The following is a 21,362-nucleotide window of genomic DNA, read 5'->3' as shown; positions in this document are numbered from 1 at the left end:
AAATTAAGTGATTTTCTCATGTTTTCGTGTGTGTTAGCCATAAATATTTTACTGAATTGGTTTCCAATTGATTTTTCTTTGAAATCATTATGGGACACTCCATAAGTGTCTGGGGATCAGTACGTGCGACATTAGCACAATCTACGATGCATTCATAGCTTTAGGGGCCACACAAGGAAAATTAAGGCTATTTATTTATATTTCTGTGTGTCAGCCAATTAATATTTTGGTGAACCTGCTACTAATCGATTCTACTTTAAAACTGTTATGAGACCCTCCGTAGGCATCTTGGTCTAAGTACGTGTGGCATCGACACAATACACGATGCAATTATTACCTTTAGGGGCGTCACAAGCGGAATTAGGTAATTTTTTTGTATGTGTTAGCCTGAATATTTTGGTGAACTGGCTTCCGATCGATTTTTCTTCAAAATCATTATGGCACCTACCATAGGTACCCAAGGAATCATTAAGTGTGGCGTCAGTAAGATCTATGGTGTATTCACAATATTTAGGGGCTGCACAAGCAAAATTATACGATTTTCTCTTTTTTTGTGTGTGTTAACCATGAATATTTTTTGATTTCGGTTGATTTTTCTTCAAAATTATTATGGGACATTAGTAGGTACTCGAAGGTCAGTACCTGCAGCGTCGGCACAATTCACGATGAATTCATAGCATTTACGGTCCACACAAGTGGAATTAAGCAATTTTTTTATTTTCTCGTTTGTGTTAGTCATGAATATTTTGGTGAAGTAGGTTTTAGTTGATTTTTCTTCAAAACTGTTATGAGACACTCCGTAGGTACCCGAATGATCAATTTGTGCAATGTCGACATGATCTATGGAGCAATCATAACATTTATGGGTCACACAAGCGAAATTAGACAATTTTCTCATTTTTTATGTATGTCAACCCATGATATTTTGGTGAACTCGCTTTCGGTAAAAAAAATTCTAAAACCTATATAGGAGACTTTGTAAGTACATGGGGGATCAGTACATGTAGCGTGAACTTGATCAATGACGCATTTACGATATTAAGGGGATGTACAAGCGAAATTAGATAATCTTCTCATTTTTCATGTATAATAGCTAAGAATATTTTGCTGAACAGACTTTCGATCAATTAATTTTTGAAACCTATATGTACCCTACGTAAGTACATATAAATTGATACGTGTAGCCTCGATACGGTCTACAATGCATTCATAACAATTAAGGGCCACACAAGCAAAATTACATGGTTTTCTCATTTTTCGTATGTTGTAGCCCTTGAATTTTTTAGTGAACTGACTTCTGATCAAACTTTTTATGAAACCTATATGGGACCCTCAGTATTATCCGTGGGATAAATATGTGTAGACTCAACACGATCCACATCATATTCATAGCATTTAGGGGTCACAGAAGCGGAATTAGACGATTTGCTCATTTTTCGTGTGTATTAGTCAATGAATATTTTGGCTAACTGGCTTCCTATCAATTTTTTTAGAAACTCAAATCTCACGCCTTTCACGATCATAAGCTCTCTCTCTCTCTGCTTACTTCCCTTTCACTGTGTCGTCGCCGATCATCAAATCGGTGTCGTTTCTCATCCTCGCGATCGTGACCTCTATCTCTGCTTCCTTTACGTTCAATCGATCTATCACAGTCTTGTCGTTGCCAATCACCGGATCGGTGACGGTTCTCTTCGTCACGGTGGTGATTTGAACGGTGGAGATGACGGCGGTGATTGTTGTCGTCGCCGTCCCTGGATCCTCCTTCTCTCCTACTAGATTTTTCCCTCTCCATTATCAATTTTTCTTAGGGATTCTGAAACAGTTTTTTTCTTTTCAAATTCGAATAGATTTATTGGGATTTGGCGCTCTGATGGGCCGGGTTTTAAGTACTTATATATATATATATATATATATATATATATATATATAATAATCCTACTAAATTTACGACTATGAAATTAACTAAAATTTTACTTATTAGATTTTGGGCGAAACCCGGTGGCCCCCTAAATTTGGCACTAACTTTCACTTAGACACCTAAATCAGGAGATGTTCATTTTAGACACCTTAAGTAAGGATCAAATGTGTCATCTTGACACTTTTTTGACAATAACCAAAATATATTAAGTGTGAGTAATACACTCGCATGACGTGTCAAAAACAGCTAATTAAATAAAAACACGTGGCATATATATATCAAAAATAATTATCAAATAATGACTTTTGAATAGAAAAAAATGACCAATAATTTGATGACACGTCGCATTTTTTTATCCAAAAAAATAAAAATTAACAACTATTAACCCCCACCCACGCCAACCCCAACCCCTCCCCCACCCTGCCGTCATCTTCTCCAACCCCACCACCCTAACCCCACCCCTCCCCCCCCCAGATCTTTTCTCCTCCAACACCCATCCAACGTTATCCATATCATCTAAAGAGGAAAATATGGAGTTATAATGACAAACGAAAATATAAATCAAATTGGGTCAAAAAATCCGACGAACCTCCATTTTTTCCGGCAAGATTAATACAAATCTAAAATTACTCACTAATTAATCCCCACCCCCACACCCTATCAGTGGTCTTCCAACACCACCCACCCTGCCGTCGTCTTCTCCAAAATCGATATGCTTCGTTTTTCGAGTTTTTTTTTTTTGAAAGATGGTTAAGTCGCCGGAAAATCTTGACAGAAATCCGGGCATAAAAAATAAATTTAAGAATTTAAAAGTAACAAGAACTAAAACAAGTAACTGTAAATACTGATGGATACATGTAACAATATTAAAAAATGAAGAAGAAGAAGAAGAACAACAACAACAACAAAATATATATATATATATTAAGAAAAAACAGCTTCTACACGCCTCAGATAGGTAGAAAACACGCGAGGTGTCAATTGTGTAAAAAGTGTAAAGATGACACATTCGACCCTTACTTGAGTGTCTAAAATGAACATCTCCAGGTTTAGGTGTCTAAGTAAAAGTTGGTGCCAACTTTAAGGGGCCACCGATGGGTTTCACCTAGATTTTGTCACGATTGTACTTAAAAAATTAACTAAAATGAAGCCTATCACAAAGGGGAAGGGGATCCAATAGTATTTCAATGGTCTGACTTTGTGATAGGCTTTATTTTTACGATTGTCTTCTTAGCATCGTCGGTACAACTTGCATATGTTAAATATGTCGTCAGTATTTATCATGAGAGATCAAGAGACTCAATTAATTATAATCATACGCATACCCGTCTCTATTCTTCGGTCCCCATGTTATATATTGTTTACGTAACAAATGTCTAGTTTTGAGTGAAGTGGAAAGGGGTGTTGATTGTCACATCAATTCAAGAAACGACTTGTGGTCACCTTATAAGATGTTTCCACAAGGTGACAATTCTTACCTCGAGTTAGTTTTTGAGGTTATAGTAGGCCTAGGTCCCTTTTTTTTTTTTACATGTGTTGCTGCAAATTTACTTCTGATAAAAGTTACTCTAGGAGATGTGAAAACATGATGAAACCAATTAACTTCATATCGTAGAACACAATTATCATCACAATTCACATACTTTGCCATTCATTGGTTATTAGCGACATTCCAAAAATGTCGGGATCGAAATATGACTTTCAATAAGTTTCGAATTAGTAGATACTCCCAAATGGAGTGACTATTTAATATGCAAAAAAGAAGAAACTCATAGAATAATAGAGGCAAATAGAGCTTTTGCACATTACTATTAATCCATGAGAAAAATCTATACATTTCAATCGAAAAAGAATCAAGAGAAAAAAAAATAACCAAAATTGATCGATAGATTTCTCGAAAAAACAATAAGGAAACGAAAGGGAACGTCAATGCATGTAAAAAGAGATTGCCAATTGTGTGCAGATGCATGTTATGCAGTGAGGCTAGAGAGACAAATAACCATCTATTTCTCCATTGTAAAGTGCTTTGGACTATGTTCCTCAGTTTAGCAGAGACTAGATGGTCAATGCCAGAGCACACAGCAGACTTGTTAAGTTGTTGGATTAGGAGAGGGGGAAGCAAGACACAAAAGAAGTGGTGGAGAATAATCCCACACTGTATATGGTGGACTATCTGGAGGGAGAGGAATGGAAGAAGCTTTGAAGATAGATTACAACATTCAGAAAATCAAAGGGAGCTGCATTGCAACGTTCTACTTTTGGTGTAAAGAACATTGTATAGAAAATGCCGAACAGTTAGTAGATCTTTTAGGATTATTGTAATTAATCTCTTGTGTTTAGCTTGTTGCTACCTTTTTGGAGGTCTCTAGCATACCTTAATGCTGAGAAATACAACATTACCAGTTTCAAAAAAATAATAATAAGGAAACGAAAGATGAAATATAAATCATGAATCAACTAAGCCCTCTCAGAGACTTTCTTAAAGAGAAACCTCATGTAAATACCACGGAATAAGATTTGATCCAATTCACAGAGATTTCGGAACTATTCAAAAATGAAAGTTCACTTGAAGAAAAGGATAATCTTCAATATGCATCATTGAGTCATCAGCCTTGAGTTATAGCAAGAACCTTTTTGAACTTTAGATACCAAAATGAATTAACATATCAGCAAAAGCTCCATTTTAATATTGATGGACAATGTTCATCTCATATGTGCATAATCTTGGAGAATTTTTCGGAAGTATAGTTGAAGAACATCAAATTTGCTTTGATATGTGTTACTTGAGTCGAAGCTCTTTCAGAAACAGCCTCTCTACCTCCACGAGGTAGGGGTAAAGTTTGAGTACACTCTACCCTCCTCAGACTTCACCGGTGGAATTTCATTTGGTATGTTGTTGTTGTTGTATAGTTGAAGAACATAATAACTGGCCAAAAATGATAAATGCAACACCATCATGACATTGAATTGTGAATTTGTGATGATGAATAGAGACACAACACTTCAAATAAAATGATCATTCGCCCTCTCAACCACATGCGTTTGAATTGCTCTATCGTTCTTGTGAACAATTCGGTAAAGAAAGACTAATGAAAACTTATGTATGTATAGTATAACTGCCGCTTCAAATCAATTGAAGCAATGTAAGTATCTGTTATAAACACAGAAATCTAAAGAAAAGAGAAAACAAATATACAATCCATAAGCAGAGTTCATTAGATGGACCTGCATTTTATCCTAACTTATATCACATGAGTCTTTGTTTTCAGATTTTACCATTTGGCAAAAAACTTTGCTCATTGAAACACCAGCAAGATCAGCCATACTCCCCATGCTGTATTCTGTACTTAAGACACTGTTATCCAACTGATTATCCAATATCTCGTTCTCTTGTGTTGGTTTTTTGTCTTTCCCTTGAAGTTTCAATGCATATTCCAAGTTCCACAAAACTTCTCCCATAGTCGGTCGATCTGCACCATATTCAGCCAGGCATTTCTCAGCAGTCTCTACAAACTTCATCAAGGATTCTGGTGTTATCTCGTGTGCAATCCTAAGATCAACGATTGCCTCTGATTCTCCTGTCCTTAAACATTTCATCACGCATTCAACCAAATTTACCGATTCTCTGGGAAGAGAAGGATCGATTACGGGCCTTCCACAGAGGACTTCAAACATTACAACACCAAATGAGTAGACATCAGATTTATCGGTTAGTTGTTGCCGTGTCAAATACTCTGGATCAAGATATCCAAAACTTCCTTTCACTGCAGTACTAACATGTGTTTGATCAATTTCTGGACCAATTTTCGATAATCCAAAATCAGAAACTTTAGCCCGGAGATTTTCATCAAGCAGTATATTTGAAGATTTGACATCACGGTGGATAATTGCCTTGTGAGAACCAGTATGAAGATAGTGAAGTCCTTTTGCTGATCCTATGCAAATTTCAAGCCTTTGTGTCCAATTCAAATTCGGAAGGTCCGAGCCATACAGATGATCCTTAAGAGTTCCATTCTCCATGTACTCGTAAATGATTATCATCTCATTCTTTTCATTACAGTAACCGATCAGTGAGACCAAATGGCGATGTTTAAACTGAGACAGCATTTCGACTTCAGTCTTGAACTCGGCAAGACCTTGTTGTGATTGATGAAATCCTCTCTTCACTGCCACCTTTGTGTTATCCTTCAAAATTCCCTTGTACACTTTTCCAAAACCACCAAAACCTATGATCATGCTTTCACTAAAGTTATCGGTTACTTCCTGAACTGCTACAAGAGGGAACTGGTACCCCATATTCAACTTGGAAATGATAGATGCTTCTTTGGCTCCAACTGCTGTATGATTTTCCTCTGTTGAGTCATCAGCAGCTGTCCGTATTCTACTTCTGCAAAAGAGAATAGACGCCACAACCAATACGATGCAAATGATCGATCCTCCAATGGTTGATCCAATGATCAACCATGTTTTAGTCTTCTTTGAAGTAGGCACCGAGGACTGAATCTCAGCGTCTGAGGCATCAAGACTTCCCTTGACATTGCTTATTTTCATGATCTCGAGACCATTCAGGAGGCCATCAGGATACGCATTACGTATATCTGCTGGACCAATGCTAATGCCAATGCTGTGAATGTTCTCTAACCTTGAAACGACATCCATGTAATATGGAGAACCAAGGACATTTGATGTCTTGTTTTTAAGATCAAGGTCCCTCGAAGCGAATTGGGAATTGATGAAAACACTGAATAATAGTTCATGGTCATCACCTACTTTGTTTGGATCATTGTGGCCAGTTACTATGTCACAAAAGTGGAACCTGATGAAATAATCAAAGCCAGGATTAACTTCAAACGACCATGTGATGTTTACAAGAGTATTGGGATCACCCACTTGCATCCTCGTGGCAGTCCCATACACCAATGGAGGGGCAATATTCCGAGAAGGCCCTCCTCGTGTGTAATTCACAGATTGTGTCCTCGATACAAACTGTAAATAATTACTGCTTGTTAAGTATCTTTCATCAGATTCCCAAGATCGCCACGAGGTATCATTTCGAGGCAACACTGCAACATTCCCCATATTCACCCTCACAACTGTTTCTAATGCTTGTTCCCTCAAATTATGAGTTCCAACACCAGCAGGAATAAGCTCATCAGGAAGTGAAATGATTTCTAACGCGTTTACAAATGCAAACGAGCTAGAAAAAGGTGTAAACGTAAGAACAAAACTAGTACTAGTAATGTTCAAAGTGTACTCTTTTACTAAAGGAACACTCAATGGTTGAAAGTTCTTGATCAGAGTTAAGTTCTGAACAGAAACAGTGAACTTAGCAGAACTTAGATTGAAATTTCCATCCGAAAACGGATAGAAATAGAGGCGAATCCAATGGCGCCCTTGTTTCTTGATCGAAAATGTGAATTTCGAAGTCTCATTGAGAATTCTAGCAGTTTGATAAAGATTTGAACTATAAGTAGATGGAATGGACTCTAGAGTTGTATTAACAAATACCCTTTGAGAGGAATTCAAGTTATCAGCCAAGAAAACTCTATCCCCAATAGTAGTATTTTCAAATGATCCACAGTTTATGAGATAGTTATCAACAGGATCAAACTCTAAGGAACAAACCATCAAACACAGCACAGACAATACCAAAACAAACAAATGAAGTAATGCAAAATCCATAATGGTTTTCATTTCTTGAAATGAGAAGCTAAAAAAGACTCAATTTTTAAGCCATTGACCAAAAAATGAAATCTTGAAATATACTTAAAATTTGATATCACTAGAACCCCAACACACCAAATGGACTAAACTTTCAAGAAAGTGAAAAAAGAATAATAAAAATCTTGAAATAAACTTAATATGTATGATAACAAGAACCCCAACACACCAAATGGACTAAACTTTCAAAAAGTGAAAAAAAAAGTTGTAAACTTTGTGTTGCACACTTGCACTTAGCATTCAAGAAAAAGAAGTCTAATTTAAGAATGGAGAAAAAAAAATTATGTTCAATTTGGTGGATGAGAAAAAAATGATGAAAAGCACAACTACCCTTCTTCACATTTCTAACACAAGCAAGACTGGCTTTTTAAGAATAGGGAAATAGCAATTTTAGTCCCTCAAATATCAACAAATTTAGATTTTGATCGTTGTAACTTTTAGTTAAATATATTTAACGTTCAATTTAGTCTTTTATATCGCATATCTTCTTAATTTAATGAATCACTTAGTGATTATTGATGTGTTGTGTTAAATTTTTTCTTCAATCGGAGGTAGGTAGAAAACAGTATCTCTTCCCCTTAAAATAGAAATAAAATATGTGTATATTCTATTCTTTTAAGATTTTACTTGTGATATTACACTTACACTGAATATATTATTGTTTTTGTTTATTACTCCATTTTTTAGGGTATTATAGTTCAAAAACTAGTCTAAATAGCACATATTTCTCATACAAAGGGATCAAAAATACATATTTTAGTTAATTAAAGGTTAAATATGTCTTTAGCTAAATATTTCAATGATCAAAACTAAATTTATTAATAATTGAAGGACTAAAAATGCAATTACATTAAGAAAAAGTAAAGAAAGTGAAAGCAACCAAAAACAATCCTCGGATATTTGTTGAATGTGGCACATCGTGTTTGAAGAATTCCAAAGGAAGAATTTAAAAGGGACTAAAATTAATAAAATAAATTAACAGTCAAAAGCAAAATTAAAAAAATTGAAGAAAGAAAAGAATAGAGGATAACAGCTATTATGATAAGGGTCTCTCATGTCATACATGTGAGACTTTGAAAAGGATGTTAAAACCATTATCGGCGAAGTCGGAAATTTTAATAATTTTAAAAAAAATTAATTTATGATCTAAAATAATTATTGAATTTTCATTATCACTAAAATTGAAACTTTTTTTACATCAACAACAAGGGTGAATTTATCGTGTTTATTACAAAATCACATAAATCAATTATTATGTTAATTTGAGGTAAAAATTACAAATATACCAAAATTTTTTATTTGAATAAAATAATTTTTGAACGAACGAAATTCAATTAAAACTTTTTTTTGATGGTAGAAAGTAAGGACAGGCAATAAATTTGTCAAAAGACATTGATTGTTCACACCTACTTAACTAACATTATTTGTCTATTGATTTGATGTAAGGGAAGTATCCTTTTAGATGCTTCAAAATTAATTTCATTGATGGTCATTTAATTTTTTATTTATTACATTAAAATTATAAAATTATTTTTTCATAACGAAAACCATATTATATATCACAAAAAGAGAATCGAAAAATATTAAGTTCGACCAAAGAAAATACAAGAAGGAAGTCACATCGACAATATACTCATTATATAATATATATTTGGCATCACAAAAAGATATTTTAAAACAATAATCTTCAACTTCACCCACTGATAGAGGCACAACCAATGAAGGAAAATTTAATTAAACTTGTTGACTTATTTTTACTCGTGAATTTAAAATATCAAATTTTCTAACTGAAATTTCTAGTTTGAACATTATTTTTGCCATGTTACATATCTTTATTGAATTATTTTTAAGTGGGTCAAACAATGAAATGTTTATTTTCTAGATAGTGTCACATCGATTGGATATTACGAAAGAAATTTTGGCAAATTAGTCTCCAAGTTATGTTTTCACTACCTTTGATGCATATGCTGGATTATTTTTTCGTTAAATAAATAAATAAATAAATAATTATTAGTGAAATTAGGTTGAATATTTCAATTTTGGAATAATATGTGAAATAGAGATGGACCATATGCTAATATGTCCTTTTCTGATGTGACTAAAACGCGTTTTATATATATATATATATATAAAAATGAAAATTCAAACAACTAATTGATAGCAACATATAATAACAAGTGGTTTTTTTATTTCATTTGTATTTTTTGTCATTTATTAATATGGACAAATGACTTGGAGAAAATTTGATTTGCGTGTATTGTGGTTCTTTTGCAATATTGCTTGAATTTAGAAACTTCATATTGATAAATTGATAATTTTAAATAATTCTTGATTTTTTTAGTGTTTGATCGATTTGGAATCTATTTCAATAATGTTAAACTAATACCTATTATTATTCTAAGCCTAATTTATTTGATAATTTTCATTTTAAAATTTTTTATGATTAGCCAATGTTAACTACATTTATATTTGATTAGCATACTTAAGTGTCACTATATTTTTATTATAGGTCTATTATCATAAAAAAATGTTTATATTTAAAAATTAATTCTAAACTTCTTATTGTACTCCTAATAACACTATTGTATATTCATACAGATTTATGTCATGTTTACGTCTTTACGATTACAACTTTCAAACACTCTCTCCTTTTTGCTTAAATTTCATACTCAATTAAACTACACCGCATAAATTGAATTTGACGGAATATTAAAAAATCGATAGGTTGATAGTATGAGCTAAGTGATATGTATTTTCCCTAAGGTGATCATTAAAGTGTAACAAAATACTTTAAATGTAAATATGATTCGCGATACATTTAGTTATTCAGTATCCGCTATAAATATACTCCATCCGTCTTATTTTATATGAGTTAGTTTGACTTGATACAAAGTTTAAGAAAAAAAGAAAGATTTTTTAAATTTGTGGTCTAAAATAAATCATAAATATTTGTTTGGCTATAAATCATTTCATTAAGGATAAAATTGATATTTTAAATTTAAATTATTAACTGATTATACTTTTAAAATGTTAGTGACAAAAAATTGAGGTGGTTAGAGAAACATATTAATTTGGTGTACCAACTAGTAAAGAAGTAAACTAATCCCACTAAATATGTTGAAAACCTAAAGAGACACCCATATTGACCATGTTAAGTATAGAGTCCAGCTATCTTAAGAGTACCATATATTTATTTTGTTAAATATTCATTATTCGAGGTACACTAATTCGATTAATTTAAATTCATATTAGCTATGTTTATTTAGATGATAAAATAGTCTTTATATATATATATATATAAATAAATTATTTTTATGATTCAAACTCAAGATCTCAAATTATGAATGGTCGGATTTCATTTTTTCCAATGCATTCTTGAGCAGGGGTGGAACTAGATAGAGGTAAGGGATTCATCTGAATTCTCTTCAGCGAAAAATTACACTGTATGCACAAGATTAAAATTATTTTTTATGCTTATACAATAAATGTTCAATCTCCTTCACTTCTTTGTGTACTAATTACCAATAAGTTCTAGAAGTGTTTTTTATTCCATTTTCTGGGTTTATAGCACATTGAAGTAGGAAAATGAAGCAAATGGGTAATACATAAAAAATTTAATTTAGTTTCAATTGACAACTAAACACTCTAATTTTGAGTATACATATCTAGACACCTCAATTCGTCTCAATTGTGTCATGAGTTAAATATATTCTATCTTACAAAATAATCATCTAGATATTTTCAAAATTCATGTGTCACATCAGCATTCGGTGTCCACGAGATACAATTGGGACGAATTTGAGTGTTTAATTACTAATTGAAATCAAGTTAAAGTATTTAAACGTGCACTCTCAAAACTACATTATCTACTTATCGACATCCTGAGATCAAGTTTGAATAACTATTTTTATATTATGTAAAGCAAACTTTAACAATTGTCAAAAGAACATTGAACCAAAAAAACAAGAGATAGTGAATTGAACGAATGTAGTTAGGAATGGCAATCGAACGGATCAAATCGAATATGAACAGGTTAAAAATAAGTCAAATAGAAAGGGATAAAATATTTGATCCATTCATAATTAATATGGATGAAAAATGGATTAACTAACGGATAATATGGATATTTATATTATTTATGATCAGGTGATAATAGTACAACCTTAAAAGTCAAAATAAGCTTAGATTCTTAAAAAAAGAACTCATAAAAAATAATGATAACAACAACAATAGATCTAGTAAAATCTTAAAAATGAGATTTGAAAAAGGTGGTATGTACGCATTCTTATCCCTTTCTTACGAGGATAGAGATGTTGTTTTCAATTTATCATTGACTTAAGTAAGGCATAACAAAACAAGAAGAAAAATAAAATATAATAAATGATATCAATAATACTAACAAATAATATATATGATAATTGAAGTAAAAAAAATACCAAATAATAATAAGAAGTATAAGAAAGCAGGAGAAGGAAGAAAAAAAATATATTAATTAATGCAAGTAATAAGAAACTCATGAAAAATAATAAGAAGACAAATGGACATTCCATATTATCTATTTAGATATTTATTTTAGTGAATAATATGGATAATATCCATATTTGATGCTTTTCAAACGATCAGGTTATCCAACTTATATTCAATGGTTTGGATTAGATGGTTACTTGTTTGTTTTACTATTTTGCCAGTCCGAGATGTAATGATGGAGCCAAAATTTTTATTAAAAAATTGAATTTATAAAAAAAGGGTAAATGCACAAAAATAAAAGTCAAGAATATTTAACATCTAATATATATATGAATAAAAATAATTTTAATTCTATATACACGATATCATATTCAACGAATGGAAGAATAATCCCCCTTGCACCCCCTAGCTTCACCAACGGTTGGATAGATATATTGATCTCTCCACCCTTAATCAGATTAAATGATTGATTTCTCAGATGTATCACTTAATTAATAGTTATTATCTTATAAAATAAAGAAATACTAAATATTGCGTGCGAAAAAAATAGAAGCAACTTTCTCAGGATCGGAGAAGCTTAACTAACTTCCAAATACAAAATCTGAGATTTAATTTCTCAAATTCGAATTCTAGAAATAAAAAGTTTCTTGCTAAAATTATCAAGCAATGAATGAAGACAAAACGAAAAGAAAATATTAAAATAACGATATCATCAAACCAAACTAATCGTTACACAAAATGAGACTTTTCGTCGTAAGCTAATGTTGGATTTACCAAGCCTTATTGTTGGATTTACCAAGCCTTATTGTTGGAGGTGTCTCATTGGGTTGCTCTAATGGGGGATGATAGGTCCATAGAAAGAAAGGGACTTTTTAGTGCTTACTTTAAATTAAAGGAGATGGTGTGAACAAGACAAGGATATATGTAGATCAATTTAATCTATTTTTTAAAACTAATAATAGTGAAACATAATTAAATGGTCCAAAATTTTATAAGTTAGAAAGTTGTCTCGTCTTTTGGATGGCTAAATCATTGTCCATGACCTCTTATGCTTCTGGATAAATAGTGTGCAAGAATTGGATGGACTTAAAATAAGGATCCAAATCCAAGATTTTAAGTTAGTGGTTGAGTATAGTAATATTTGGAAAATTAATATTTTAGTGTACTTTTTCGTAGTTCTATCTCGTATTCTAATTTTCTCATAAGTTTATCATTTAAATTGTTGATTTGTGACATTATATAACGATAAAATTGTATTTATTAAAATAATATAGTATGATACAATACAAGTTAAACAACAAAATACGATACATTATGTAAAATATATTATATAATAAAGTTTCGATGAGGTGGATATATCAAAGCTTCATAAATCGAATTAGAAGAGTGCGTTTTATGAAAGGTTTGACAAAGCAGGATGCAATGTATGTAAATTTCATCTCAAATGCCTACTTTCAAATCAAGACCATATGCTTAAATAAATTATTTGTTGATCAACTTGATATTTTTTTTTCATAAGTGGAGTAGTTGATAAATGATACCATGTTAGTTTTCAAGAATTTGAGTTTCTAAATGATCAAAGTCAAGAAGCATTTGATACAATTAAGCAAAGTATTTTGATCAAACCTACAACGACTTTAGGTTAATATACATTAATAATTAATTTATATTTAAATATGTAATAGAATTTTTTATTATAATATATACAAGGTCTTTATGAAATTGCTACTGAACTCCCATGGACACATACACTATGCTATCTAGATCCACCCCTAGCCTCTTGAGGTGACAAGAGTATAACGTACAGGTTCACGAGAACTCAATAATTTTTGTTCATACCATATATATGTATATATATATAATAAAACACTGAAGGCCCTCACTGTTTCAACTAGGAAATGTCTCTAAATATTTTTGACATGAAAAATTGGAACCATCATCCAGAATTTCTGCTATTGGTGGGTCATATATGACGGGTGTTTACGTCAAATCGAATAAATCTAATTATTATCATTAAGTGATTTAATAAGGTAAGAAAGTTTGTTAATTAATTAACCATTGTTAAGTGATAAAAGGGCAATATACAAACACATTTCATGCATCTATTAATTTAGTGTAAACATCAGGTAGATCTAGAGGGTCGTGAGAGATTTTCTTAAAACCTGTTCGTCAAAAAATCACACTGTATATATAAAGTATGTATATTTATATATATATATACTACATGATACTAAGTATCTATAGGGAATATAAAAATATCGTTGAAACGCTACATGAAAAAGAAATCTTGCATATTTTGCAAAAGAACTGATCGTTCATATAAAACATATGCTCATGTATATGATGAAATCGATAATACTACTGTTACAACACAGTTTCTATACATACTATTATTGCACAGTTTATATGCACTTATACATATATTTGTTGCATAAAGGTGCTTTTAGCATATCAAAAATGAAAAAAAATTCAATTTGATCTAAAAGAGTATATATATATTGAATCCGCTAAACATAAGAATAGAGATTTACTGAATGGTTTAGAGGGTTCAAACTTCATTTTGTGGTTTCAAATTCAAATCTCAAACACTAGCATAGTTATTGCTGTTCTTTATCACTGCTAAAAGCTTCCCTTACGTTAAGAGGGAGAAATTCAATAATTCATATACATAGATATATATAACACCGGTAGCAAATCTAGAGTATAATTCATGGATTTACGGGATGTCATATGTATTCTGTATACATAATAAGAAATTTATTAAATTTTTTAACTTTGAACTCAATTATATACTAACTTGAGATCGTTGTAGAAATTCAGAAATTTCACGAGAACTCATTAGCTTTTGCTCATACCTTGCATACATATATACAATAACAAATTCACTAAATATATGTAAGTATTCAACTATAAGCTCAATTATTATTGTATAATATAATTAACTTGTGATTGCCTTAGGATTGATTCATGATGAACTATAAATTCTGAAACCGTCTTTATATATGGTGCAACTTTTTTGGGTGAAAATGACTAGCCAAACGTGCATATTTTGAGGTTGTTAAGCCTAAGGAGGTGTCTATCAACTTTGCTCCTAGTGAAAGAAAGATATCCAACAATGAAGGCCCTCACTGTTTCAACTATGAAAAATCACTAATTATTTTTGTAATTTTTGACATGAAAAAATGGAACAACAAAATCCAGAATTTCTGTTATTGTGGGTCATATATTTATCCACATTGTGCCTGTTATTGGTGGTCACTCGTGGAATTTTACTGGATATGTTGTTGTTGTAGTATTAATCCAACGATCATTTGTTTCTTTTTTATTTGAACTAACACCATCTACACAATTAAATGTATTTTAATACATAAATGATGAATGAAACAACCGATGATAATTCTGATAAGAAAAGAGAATAACTGGTATTAAAAAACAGACGTGTTCTGTGTTCATCAAATGTGTTTTTGACCATTATCTTTTATTTTATTTTTAGAATATTCTTTTCATGATTTTGAGCATAAAATATTATTAATATTGAAAAAGACGCAGACAAGTGAACAAATTTAGGTGAAAGGACAACATATATATACTATGGAGAAGTGAAATTTCAGTAATAACACCTTGTTTGGATAGTTGTTACCTTTAATATTTTTTTCTCATTTTATCTTTACTTATTATTTAATAATCTCATTTTATCACTTACCCTACTTTTCCATAGTAGTTCTATTTCATATCCTACTTTTCTTATAGATTTATCATTCAAATTGTTGATGTATGACATTATGTAACAACATAGTTGTATTTTATTAAAATAATACAGTATGATACAATACCAATTAAATAACACAATAAGATACATGGTATAAAATACATTATATAACAAAGTTTCAATGAGGCAGATTTATCAAAGCTTCATAAATTGCATTCGAAGAATGCGTTTTATGAAGGTTTGAATGTTTGATAAAGCAGGATGCAATGTATGAAAATTTCATCTCAAATGCCTACTTTCAAATCAAGACCATATGCTTAAATAAATTATTGTTTGATCAACTTGAATGTTTTTTTATCATACCATGTTAGTTTTCAAGAATTTGAGTTCCTAAATGATCAAAGTCAAGAAGTATTTGATACAACTAAGCAAAGTATTGTGATCAATACCTACAATAACTTCAGGTTAATATACATTAATAATTGAGTTTACATTTAAATATGAAATTTTGTTATTATACTATATACAGTGTCTTTACGAAATTTCTACTGAATTCCCATGGACATTGTACAATCTAAGATCCACCCCTAGCCTCTTGAGATGACAAATCTAGAGTATAACCTATGGATTCACGAGAACTAAATAACTTTTGCTCATACCCTATATATAATAATACATACAGGATTTTAACGAAATTACTACTGAATTCCCATAGACACATACAATATGCGATCAAGATCCACCCCAAGCCTCTTGCAGTGACAAATCTAGAGTATAATCTACAGGTTCACGAAAATTCAATGACTTTTGCTCATACTCTCTATATATAATAAAACATTCACTAAATATCTATAAATATTTTATCATAAGCTCAATTATTATTGTATGTAGCCTTAAAAATCCAAATTTCAAATTCTTGTAAGTTTTTTTTTGGTGAAAATGACTAGCCAAACGTGCATTTATTGAGGTTGCTAAGCTTAAGGAGATTCCAACTTTGCTCTTAGTGAAGGAAGATATCCAACAGTGAAGGCCCTCACTGTCTCTAAATATTTTTCACATGAAAAATTGGAACCATCATCCAGAATTTCTGCTATTGGTGAGTCATATATGACGGGCGTTTACGTCAAATCGAATAAATCTAATTATTATCGTTAAGTGATTTAATAAGGTAAAAAAAACATGTTAATTAATTAACCATTGTTAAGTGATAAAAGGGCAATATACAAACACATATTATGCATCTATTAATTTAGTGTAAAGTGTAAACATTAGACAGGGCAAATCTAGAGGGTCATGAGGGGTTCAGTTCGAAATCTCCTTGTCGAAAAATCACATTGTATATATAAGGTATTTTTTTATTATTTCTCTCTCTCTCTCTCTCTATCTCTCTCTATCTCTCTCTCTCTCTCTCTCTCTCTATATATATATATATATATATATATATATATATATATATATATATATATATATATATATATATATATATATATATTAAACATAAAAGATTTACTCAATGGTTTATGTTGGGGGTAAGAGCATTACAACTAAAGTTTGATATGCTAATAAATAATAAAAATAAATTGGACACGAGAATTTTACGTGAAAACCCCTCAAACAGATAGAGGGGAAAATCACGGGGTAGAAGGATCTTACTATGATAATATGGGAGTACACTGCTCTCAAATATAAGGAGAAAACAACAATTAACACTTCTCTCTTGTAAAAGGAACAACTCACTAAAGAGGACACTCCACACTACGATATTTATCTTGGTGCATAACTCTCTTTGTGTTCTTACTCTTTTGGATTGTATTTTTTTTATGGGATAATCTAAATAAGGGCAAGAGGTCCTCTATTTATAGAAAACTAGAAACGCGTAAAATCCGCGTATTGCACCTCCCTTTTTGACTACGCGTTTTGTAGTATTTGACTATCTTGCATTCTCCCACTTGAAGATTTAATTGAGAATCATTAAGTCTTCACACCATTCTTTCTTCCCAATTACTGCAATGTTACGTTTCTGCTAGGTCAATAGAAGATCGACACTATATAAACTTGTTACTGTTGATCGGCTTCATAAACATATCTGCTAGGTTGTCATTAGTGTGAATTTTTTTAAATATCCACACTGTCTTCTTCCACCTTCTCACGATCAAAGTGATACTGAACTCGTATATGCTTTGTCCTTGAATGAAATGTCGGATTCTTTGCAAGATGCAAAGCGCTCTGACTGTCACAAAATAGAGCAACCTTCTCTTGTTTGTGACCGAGCTCCTCCAATAACATCTGCATCCATATTGCCTCTTTGCTAGCTTGTGTAGCTGCTACATATTCTGCTTCTGTCGTAGATGTAGCCACGATAGATTGCAGTTTTAAAATCCAGCTTATAACTCCTCCAGTAAGAGTAAACACATAACCTGTGGTGGACTTGTTTTTATCAAGATCACCTGCATAATCTGAATTAACATATCCTTTAACAGTAAAGTCTGGTCCTCCATAATACATTGCAACATCTGAGGTACCCTTGACATATCTCAGGATCCTCTTAATAGTATTCTAATACTGTCTACCAGGATTATCCATGTATCGACTAATCACTTCTACTGTTTGTGCAATGTCAGGTATTGTACATATCATGACGAACATTAAACTTCCTATTGCTAAAGTATATGGTACTCGAGACATCTCCATCCTCTCTGCTTCATTGCTAGGACTCATACTTGAGGATAACTTGAAATTAATAGGAAGTAGGGTAGAAATTGACTTACAGTCTTCCATCTTGAAGCGTCGCAAGATTTTCTTCAAGTAATTCTTTTGAGAAAGCCAAATCTTCCTATTATTTCTGTCTCGATGAATTTCCATTTCTAGAATCTTGTTTGTTGGTCCCAAGTCCTTCATTTCAAACTTCCTAGCCAACTGTGCCTTTAAATTTGTGAGACGATCTTTGTTGGGGCCTGCTATCAGTATGTCATCAACATACAACAGAAAAATAACAAAATCATCATCACCAAATCTCTTATAATAAATACAAGGATCTGAACTATGTCTGTTGTATCTAAGGCTTATAATGAAGGAATCAAATCTCTTATACCAACATCTCAGCGCCTGTTTGAGACCGTAGAGAGATTTTTTCAACCTGCAAACCAAGTTCTCTTTTCCTTGTTCTTCAAAACCTTCTAGTTGGAGCATGTAAATTTCTTCTTCAAGCTCTCCATGAAGAAATGCAGTTTTAACATCTAACTGCTCCAAGTATAAGTCAAATGTAGCACACATCGCCAGGACCACTCGAATTATTGTGAGTCAAACCACCGGAGAAAATATGTCATTGAAGTCTATACTTTCTTTCTGAGTGAATCCTTTCACCACCAATTTTGTTTCTAATGGCCTTCCTTCCTTGTGGAAATTAAACAAGATCCTATGTTTCATTTTTATGAAGATCTTCAATTTCTTCTCGTATTGCTACCATTTACAGAGATAATTCTTGGCCTTTCATAGCCTCGTAAAAAGTTGAAGGCTCTTCATCCTCTGTTAATAGATAGTATGCAACATTTTCCTCCATAGAATAATCTGAGTGCCAAGCTGGTTCTCTTCTCTCCCTAGTTGACTGTCGAACTTGTGGCATTTTGATCTCAGCTTGCTCTTGTTCTTCGTGCTCTGATGCTGTCTCAGAAGAAACTGGAGCTTCTTCTATTAAAATTAGAGACTACTACATCCCTGTTGATTACCACCTTGTAGGCAGTGGGATCCCACAAGCAATACCCCTTGACTCCATCAGCATACCCTAAGAAAATGCATTTCCTAGATTTCAGATCCAATTTCAATTTTTCTTGGGTGTTGTACATAACATAAGTAGGACTTTCGAATATATGTAAGCGAGAATAATCATCTGATTTTCCTATCCACATCTCCATTGGTATTTTCAGATCAATTATGGTTGATGGTGACCGATTGATCACATAACAAGCGGTTTTGACTGCTTCTGCCCAGAATGGTTTTTTCAACTCTGCAGTTGCCAACATAGCTCTTATCCATTTCAACAAGATTTTGTTCATCCGCTCTGCTACTCTATTTTTTGTGGAGTATATGCCAATGTGAACTGTCTTTTAATACCTTCTTGTTTACAGAAGTTATCAAATTCATCACCAGTGTATTCTCCTCCATTATCTGTCCTCAAACACTTGATCTTTTTTCTAAAATTCAAGTTCCACCCTCGTTTTGAACTCTTTGAAAACCAAAAAAATATCTACCTTTCTTTTGATTGGATACACCCAACTTCTCCTGGAGTAATTGTCGATAAATAACACAAAATATTTCGCTCCTTCTAGGGACTCCACCGATGCTTGGCAGACATTAGAGTGGACTAGACCTAATATTTTCTTGCTTTTGACAGAGGAACTGCTAAACTTCAGTTTATGTTGCTTACTGGTAACACAATGCTCACAAAAGAATAGTGAAACCTTTTTGAGTCTTGGAAGAAGCCTTTTCTCAACAAGAATCTTCAAACCTCGTTCTAACATATGGCTAAGTTTACGATGCCACATCATTATTGATTCTTCAAATGAACTTGCTGACGCAGTTGATGCTTCTCCTTCTTGGTGTGTTTCACCTTTAGGAACATATAGATTTGCAGCAAGTTTTTCTGCTTTCATCACTGCAAGCGCTCCTTTTGATATTTTCATGACTCCACCATGAGTCTTATATGAACATCCATTATCATCTAATTGTCCTAAAGATAATAGATTCTTCCTCAAGTCTTTTACATGTCGTACCTCCTGGATGGTGCATATCGTGCAATCATTCATTTTTATTTTGATGGACTCAATACTAATAACATCCAAAGCATGATCGTCTCTCATGAACACAGACCCTCCTGAGATAGGATTATATTGATGGAACCATTCTCTTTGGGAAGTCATGTGACATGTTGCTTCTATGTCCATGATCCAGAAATCAGTGAAATATTTTCTGCCTTCATTGTTTGATATTGCTTCACTACATAAAATATCATCATCATCAGAGGTACTTACAATATTCCTTTGAGCATTTGATGACTCAGGGTGTTCACTCTTCTTTTTGAACCGACGATCTTTCTTGAAGCGCCCTTTCTTGCCACAGTTGTAACACTTGATATTCTTCTTACTTCTTGATTGAGATCTACCATAATTGTGACTCCCACTGCGGCCACGTTCTATTGTTCTTTCTCTCACCATCATCAAAGCTTCAACTTGCTGCGAACTTTCTTATTTGTCTTCCTTATTTTTGCGTCGATTTTCTTCTTCTAAGACAGCGACTGCAATTTCATCAAAACTAGACTATCTATATTGTTTATTAGGTTGATAATGAGTTGATCATACGAATCAGGCATACTTTGAAGTAGAAGCTCCGCACATTCATTCCATTCTATTTCGCAACTCATTGTTGTAAGTTGCAAAAATAGAGTATTCAAAGTATTGATGTGTTCAGTAACCAACACGGACTCTGCCATTCAAAGAGTATACAATCTTCTTTTTAAGAAGATTTTATTATGAAAAGACTTGGTCTCATACA

The 21,362-nt window shown here is 32.3% G+C and overlaps 1 protein-coding gene across 1 annotated transcript; it reads right to left on the bottom strand.

Annotated features, from left to right (window-relative positions):
• Positions 1-4,858: 4,858 nt before the first annotated feature.
• On the bottom strand, positions 4,859-7,938 carry LOC129881049 (receptor-like protein kinase HERK 1). The gene has a single exon (XM_055955369.1). The coding sequence runs from the start codon at positions 7,610-7,612 to the stop codon at positions 5,156-5,158; it is 2,457 nt and encodes an 818-aa protein (XP_055811344.1). The 5' UTR covers positions 7,613-7,938; the 3' UTR covers positions 4,859-5,155.
• Positions 7,939-21,362: the final 13,424 nt, after the last annotated feature.

Source organism: Solanum dulcamara, chromosome 2, assembly GCF_947179165.1.
Source record: "Solanum dulcamara chromosome 2, daSolDulc1.2, whole genome shotgun sequence".
Lineage (NCBI taxonomy): Eukaryota > Viridiplantae > Streptophyta > Magnoliopsida > Solanales > Solanaceae > Solanum > Solanum dulcamara.
Note: the sequence above shows the minus strand (reverse complement) of the source record. Positions and strands in the feature narration are given on the sequence as shown.